Source organism: Teleopsis dalmanni, chromosome 2, assembly GCF_002237135.1.
Source record: "Teleopsis dalmanni isolate 2A chromosome 2, ASM223713v2, whole genome shotgun sequence".
In the NCBI taxonomy this organism is placed as follows: Eukaryota; Metazoa; Arthropoda; class Insecta; order Diptera; family Diopsidae; genus Teleopsis; species Teleopsis dalmanni.
In genome coordinates, this window is record NC_051847.1 from 241069006 (window position 1) to 241077297 (window position 8292).

General features: G+C 34.1%; 1 protein-coding gene across 1 annotated transcript in view; it reads left to right on the plus strand.

The window, feature by feature from the left end:
• Positions 1 to 1465: 1465 nt before the first annotated feature.
• Positions 1466 to 8292, plus strand: part of LOC119677133 (serine/arginine repetitive matrix protein 1-like) — a 12715-nt gene continuing 5888 nt past the window's right edge. Inside the window, exons 1-2 of the mRNA XM_038088399.1 lie at positions 1466 to 1721; positions 5604 to 8289. Of these exons, the coding sequence (XP_037944327.1) occupies positions 1711 to 1721; positions 5604 to 8289 (2697 nt within the window). The 5' untranslated portion in view covers positions 1466 to 1710. The remainder of the gene's footprint in view (positions 1722 to 5603; positions 8290 to 8292) is intronic.

Genomic DNA, 8292 nt, shown 5'->3' on the forward strand with positions numbered 1-8292 from the left:
AAGGAGTCCGACATGGCTATGGATGGCAACCTCAGCTACTTCTTGTTGTGCTAGATATAGTTATAAAAAACCGATAAAGATCAAATAACATACAATTATAAGGATTCATTAGTGGTCTAAGTAGACCTATGATATATGTGTACTTACAGAGATGTTATATAAAGTATAAATATACAAATATAAAGGACCTAATAAGTCCAATATGATATCAACGCGGTACAACATTTTTTTAGAAAGTAATTAGGCTGCCTTGTTTTATCAGGGGATCAGATGTCGCAGAAACATCTACTTTAAAGTTGAATGTGCCACAGCTCAGATTAAATACTATTAAAGCTCTAGTATATTATATATTATTTATATATGGTAAATAATATATTATAAATTTTAGACAGAAAACTAAACTACGAAAAAACAAAGATAAGAATATAACATTAAAAGACAAACAGTACAACTACCTTGATGGTATTAAAACTACGGTTTATTATGATACCACTACATAACCCGAGAATTATGAAACCTTTCCAGGGCTTTATTAAGACTAATGTAATTTTCATTTTTTGTGCTGGACATTTTTATGCGCGAACTAAAGACATAATTGCCTAACAAATTAGCTGTGCTTTTTGGCAGTTACAGAAGAGGTATTCAAAGAGTTCTTCTTCTTCCTTATTTTAAGCACTTCTGCACCATTTGCAAAAGTTAATAAATCTTTTAATTGTATCTTATCAAGATCTTTGTTTTCTCAAGATGAATTGATCTTTTAAATAACACTACTTCTTCAATAATAATTTATACAAGTATACAATATGTATATTAGCAATAACACTTTTGCCTGCAACTAGAGGGAGATAAGTACCTTATTTAGCTAGTTCATCAGCCTAGCAATTTCCCTACACACTGTTATGCCCCTGGACCCATAATTGGCGCACCCTAATAACGATGTTGATATCATTTAGAGCTGCCAGGTAATCCTGAGCAACATTTGATTTTATACAACGGAGTTCATTAATTTGATAATCGTCAGGTTATGTTAATATATGTTTATTACTGTTCTGGTTTCATCATGTATGCGTAACTAGACAACTACTTCTTTGATGGCTTACACACAACTTTAGTTCAAAGTCTTCTAAAAAGATCCCTAATGTTGACTCTTTCCTTAAACTTGGAGCCGTTTCGTATGAATGTTTGTCTTTCACATCTTGTGTTTATTTGTTAAGCGCGTAGAGAAGGAGTCTATAAGGTGAGTAAGACCCAAATAGTGAAAAGGCCCTGCAATTCTTATGTCGCCAAATTCCAAAGTTGGCCTAGCTCCGTCACTATTAGAAGTACTTTGATATTAATAGAAAAAAAATTCGTAATTAATTATGTTGTTATCCAAACCAATCCAAGCAACATGAATTTTAAATAACGTAAGATTTAATGAATTAAAGATAAAATCATTTGTTTGTTTTTTTTATTTAATAAAATTTTCTGTTGAGTATATATATTTTTATAAAAGTTTTGCTTCTTTGTAACCAGCTAAACTGGATACTTTTCACAACAATTAGTATATATATATACACATATGTTCCACATGTGTATATATATATATAGGAGTAGGGCTTTGGTGGAAATATAGGACAACACACCTGTAATGATAACGACAAAACTATGATTTTGCAAAACTCCAGGACTTAAAATAATATCAAAGTTGCGAATAAGGAAGGCAGCAAAATGAGTCGCAGGTATTTATTATAATAAACTAAAAATTATGATATATGTATGATATATATGATATATATTATGATATATATATATATATTTGATATATATATGATATATGTAACTTTATAGGCTGTGGGTTTTAAATATGCTTTGTCCATGCATATTTTGAATATATCTATTAGCGATATTCATTTAATAAAAAATAGCTAAAATCGGAAAAAAATTGAAATCTTTGAATAATGGATATTTTAAGAATTTGATTGAATTTTTGATTATTTTAAACATTTTTTTTCAAATATATAAATGATACAACTACAAACATGCGATTAACACTTTTGATTTGATATTAAATATATTGAGGACGCTTTAAAAATAGAATAAATAACGAAATTAGAATAGGTGTAATTTATTGTATCTTTTTATTGTATTATCCTTGAATTGTAAACTAAGATTCTTTAACAACATTAAGGATTCTTCTTGAAAACTCTCAATATTTAGTGAAATTTATTTTATTATATAAGATATTGATATGCTATGATATTGTCTTATGAAGTAATAGATTTTTGAAATTATAGATGTTATGAAATTATAGATATTAAACTAATATTTTATTACCGATTAACTGCGACTTCAATTTGATGCTATACATTTAAATTATTAATTAAGTACCTTTAAATTTTTAACATTTTTAATTTTTAATCACATTTTTTAAAGAACCGATATTTCTTCCTTTTTACTGCACTAGTGTTTCTTACTTATAGTGAGATTCATTCTAATCTATTCCATTCGTTTAATATAGCGTTCAGCAACAAAAGTAACCCCAAAAGAAAATGGTAAAATCGTAGCAGTGTTATCGCATTGCTTATACAATCCGTAAAAACTATTTGACCTACCGCAACGATTCTAAAATTTCCTTCCTTATATCTAACGACAAAAATCACTCTTTCAAAATCAGTGAAGAGGTTGGTAGCTATACAAATTTTCTAGTAAAAAAAACCATTTGGACAGCAACCACTAATTCTAATAAATATTCTATGTATAAAGAAAAGAATAAAGGAAGAATATGACCTCAAGTCTCCTATATATATTGCTTGTGTAAAAATGATATGAATTGATCTGCAATAAATCGCAGTATGTGTATCTATTGGATGACGAGAGAATGAAAAAGGTATTGAAAGAAACGAGTACATGTAATAAGGAAAATATGAATATATATAATGAATATATGAATATATAGGAATATATCTGTCTCTCAAACGATATAAACAGTATAGTTTTAATCTCTGTTAACAAGGATTTATAGCATTTGGAAATGTCGGGCTAAAATGCAAAAAACGAACCACTTTCAAACAATAATATGAATATAAGTTTAATTTAATAAATACAGTTAAACTTCCATAACTCGCACCAAAAACAGTGCACCAATGTTCTAGTGAACAAATTACATATAATTTTGCTTCCATAATTCGAACTTCTGTAATTCGAATTTCTCTATAACTCGAACAAAAATTTTGTTCCGTGTCAATAGGTATATGGGAAAGTGCATTCCATAGTCGAATTTTTATTAATTGATATTATTGAGCACTATAGCTCTAAATTACTGGATCCAATTCTAAGCGCAACGGAAAGTGATGATGAGGGTGTAATTATTCAACAGCCTTCCAAGATTGAAGTAGAAGTCTCATTCAATATTCTGAATTTATATTTCCAAATGAATGATACTAGAACTGATGATCACTATGGTATAAGAGTATGAATAAAGTGGAATCCCTTGTTACTGAAAATAAAAAAATTAAAGTCCCAAACCCTAATTTCTGAATATAACTTCTATATACATTTACTATACCTTCTATGCTTTATTTGATTGCAAATAAATAAATATCTTAAAATGTAATTACTTCGTGTTATGGTAGTTTGACTGTATACCCTTTTCCCAAGGTTTTTAATATTGTAAGATATTCCGTTGTTAGCGTCTTTAATTCATTCATTAAGTCATGGAATCGTGACTTAAATGAGTTCTGTTTTTTTTTCGGTTTTTATAGCATTTTTTTCTAACAGATTTAGTTGCTTGCTCAAAATATTTATATCTTTTTTTTGTATCATCGATAGAATCTTCTTTTGTCATATATTATTTTTTAGAACATATTTTGATAATACCTAAAATATTAAATGACCTTACTGAATTCTATCGAATATCCTTTTTTGAGCTCTGATTTAGTTATTTTAATTTATACAGTACTATGATCCCTATGTTGGTGACACTGAAACCTCGTACATCCTTCATGCTAGCTGGCTCAATATCTACCCCGCTTTATTAGGTATTATATTATGTGTTGTTTTTTTCATCTACTATTCATGAACAAGTGCTGAAATTGATATTACTTAATTTTATCATCATTTTTATCATCAATTATCATCATTTATGGATATTTTGTTAGAGAATAACATAGAACTTTATTTTTATTTGCTGAGGTTAACTCTGATTAGAGCGTAAATATTTAGCAAATATATTGATATAAATTTTTAATACGAGTACTTTATCTACAATCAATATTCGATTGATTATGTACGATGTTTTGTGAATTATATTGTTTGTACTTCTCGTGAGTGTGGTATGTATTGCTATATTTTAAGAAGCACGTTATACTTTAAATTTAATAATACTATATATATGCACATATATCTATTTTAATCATATTAATCGTATAATCACATCATTAATCATGAGATATTAAAACGGGTTCTTGGATACAGGGCCACCACCCCAACGTAACCTAATCCATTAATAAGGAGCTGTTGGTGCTTGCTCAATAGCAATGCTATTTTACGACAAGCTTTAGCTTTAATTGTGGGTTTCAACTAAGTAGTTGGTTTGCCCGACTCCAAATGATTATTTTTCCACTTACTCCGAGCTAAAACCGTTATGTTTATCTTCACGTTTAATGTGAAGATTTTAGTTAAGAGAAAGTTTTTATTACCAAAAACTTTATAATTCACTACACCCTAATCTGGATCCATCGAACCAAATAAAATAAATATAAAATTTAAGAAATTATTTTACTGTTTAAATTTCCGACACAGCTCTAGCCCCTTTTTGAAAAATGATTTTTATAAAATCAATATAAATTTATATATTTTATTACTACTAAAATCGCTTAAAAGTAATTTTTACGAGGAGTGTATGTTTCGATAATACATGCCAGTTGACTGATGGTAAATCATAATTCGTTAATATATCTTTTTGGTGCTGATTTTTACGTTGTTAAGATAATTAAAAAAATTTTTAAAGAAAACAGTTTAATAGTTTCGTTAGAAATAAGAATAACATATTAAAAAGATGCACTCGATTTTGTTGCAATTTTTAAAATGATACTGTAAGTCCGATATATGGTTTATGATATCTGGTGAAAAATTTGCTTGAAAAATTTGTTTATAGAATTTTATTAACAGTATGTAACATTTTATATTGTGAAGAACAAAAAGTTGTCTCTAGAGTCCCTAATCTAGCGTTAAGTTATTTAGAATACCACAATTTAAAGCTGTACCTGAGGATAATTGTTGCCCTTTCACTACTTAACTTCACTCTCGGACACTCGCCCATATACGAAACCATAAGATTTAACCAACACATTAATTTAACGTTACACCTATGATTTCGCTACTATTGGTCATTATTTTTATTTAAATGACCTTTGATGAAAAAAGCTCTTACTGCATTCTAATCTAACCTCTCAGTCATAGTAAAATATTTTCTTATCGTATTTTCTTATCGTTAGATTCATTTTAAAATGAAATGCATATCGAATATTATTTAGGGCTTTCTTGATTTCGTTACCAATTCTTTTTACTTATTTTTATTTATTTATTTATTTTTTTTTTGTATTTTCATTTAAATTTTCAAGATGTCCCAAAGACTATTCGGCACTACCACCGCCACAAGATCCCAATTTTTTGCAAGTACCACAACGAAGAATATGTCCACCAAGAGGACGGAGAAGTCCTTCCTTATCTCAAATATGCCCACAAGAAATTGGTTCACCACCATCTGCAAAAATGGTGATGCCAGATAGTCCTTTAGTAGATAGAAATATTGGTGTAGCTGCACATAGAGCTCATTTACGTGCAGTACGCGATCAATTTCCGACACAAATACCATGTCCACCACCTCGGCCCCCAAATTATACAGGAGCACCACCATCGAGACAACAAATATGTGAGACACCACGGACAACACGCCCAAGTTCATCGCTACCACATATGCAGAGACCACCTGCAAGAGGTGCAAGACCATGTCCATCAAAAACAGCACTGCCACCAAGACCTAATAAAGCGGCAATGTTGCGTGCAGCTGCACAAAAACCATCATATGCTCCTCCTCCAACAAAGCGAACGGGTTTTGATGCTTATCAACAACGTGGGATTTGTCCTCAGCCTCTTAAAAAACGTCTAAGAGACGCAAGAGCTCCTAAAGTTCCATCAGTTGCTAAACTAATTCCACCATCATATGGAGTCAATCCTCCCAGACGTACACTTCCTCCATCTCAAGTGAATGCCATTCGTGCATGCGTCCCAATAGTTGGAAAAACTAGACAGACAAGAGTATCGAAAGGTCGCGTACCTATGCCTCCTTATAATACTCCAGATCTTTCTGGTTTTAGGTCACCAGACAGAAGTTCCACAATACCATCATTTGATAGATTTACTATTCCAGATGATCCGAATGACATCATTGAATATTCAGATCCAGCACTAATGGAGCCCACAACTCCACAAGGAGCTGTATGTCCATCTCGGCCTACACCACAGAGGAGACGAGATCCTAGATTACCTTCTGCTATAAGTACGCCTATCACATATAGTCCTATACAACAGAGGTTGAATAGAACTCCAATACCAGGAGTGTCACCAGAACGTGCTGCAAAACCGATGCCCTTTTTTGATTCACGTTTAGAAACAACATTTCGATCAGGTGGCCCATGTGCACCAGTTCAACCTTCACCAGTACAAGCTTCACCACAACCATGTGCGCCTTCACCACAACCATGTGCGCCTTCACCACAACCATGTGCGCCACAAGCGGCAGCAGCAAATAAAGCAAATGCTCAACGACTGCGTGCTGAAAGGAATGCACGTTTAGGTCGAATAAAAGGTCCTCAATTTCCGGTTTATAAAAAACCAATGAAATTTTTACCTCCTGAACAACGTGGATTCGGAGCAGCTGGTAAACGTGGTATTTGTCCGGCACCCATAAAACGACCTGCACCTACTAAACCTCTTCCGAAGATACCAACCGCTAATAAAGCAGCCGCACTTAGATTGGCTGCAAAAGAAAAGCAACAGGCTCAAGAAAGAGCCTGTGCTGAAGCTGCAGCAAAAAAGGCAAGAATGGCGGAAGCAAGAAGGCGTCAACTAAGAAGAACTGCATCAAAACAACAGGCAGCACCATGTGGACCAGCGCCTAGAGTAAGTCAGTCACAAAGAAATATTGCACAGGCTCCTACTCTTAACAGGGCAGCAGCTCTCAGACTGGCCGCTAAAGAAAAACAAGCTCAAGCGAAAGCTCAAGCTGAAGCTTGCGCAGCAGCGCGAAGAGGTCCAAGGCCAGGCGCTCGCGCACCAAGACAACAAATACCAATTGCTGGTAAAGCGGCTCCCAGAGTAACCCAATCGCGCAGAGCAATTCCACAAGCACCTACCATTAACAGAGCAGCAGCTCTGAGATTAGCTGCAAAAGAAAAGCAACAGGCTCAAGAAAAAGCTCGATGCGAAGCACAAGCTAAAGCTGCTGCTGCACGAAGGCGTCCGGCGCCAAGAGCCCGACAAACGGCACCAAGAAGTGCAGCAGCACCTGCGGCAGGACCATGCAGACCAACTCCACAAGTTAAACTTACTAAAGCAGCGGCGCTTAGGTTAGCTAAGAAATCTTCATCCCAAATCAAACCACCCACTGTTCCATGTAAGCCTCCTGCAAGGAGAGTTCCTTCTGCTCCGAAAATACCTGCTGCGAATAAAGCAGCAGCTCTTCGAATGGCTATGAAAGGTCAGGGACCATGTCCGCCTAAGCGACCTACAGGTTTTCAGGCTCAGCCAACACGTCAGATATGTCCACCACGTATTACAAAACAACTTAGAGATACAAAAGCTCCTAAAGCACCTGTAGTTAAAACTACAAAAGCTAGTAGAGCAAGAGCTGAAAAGTTACCACCAGGTGCCAAGCAAATTGGACGTAGGCCTGATTCAGGATGGTGGTGCTCGCGTACAGAAGACACTGGTCAACCGAAAAAACCTGTAAAACCTCTTACTATACATACAGTTAAAAGAGAGTTCCCAATATTAAGAGAAAAAAAGCCGCAACCCCCTCCAATGAAACGTGGATTTGGTGCTTATTCAAAACGTCGAATATGTCCTGAACCTATGAAGAAAGCATCTGTTCCACCACCTTCTCAAAGAGTTCAAGCAAGACCCAATCGAGCAGCACAACTGAGAATAGCTGCAAAACCTCCATGCCCAGTGCCTGAAGCAACAACTAGAAGAATGCCACCAAAACCACCCGCGAGGAGACCCCCTTCACGACCGCCATGTCCACCAGCA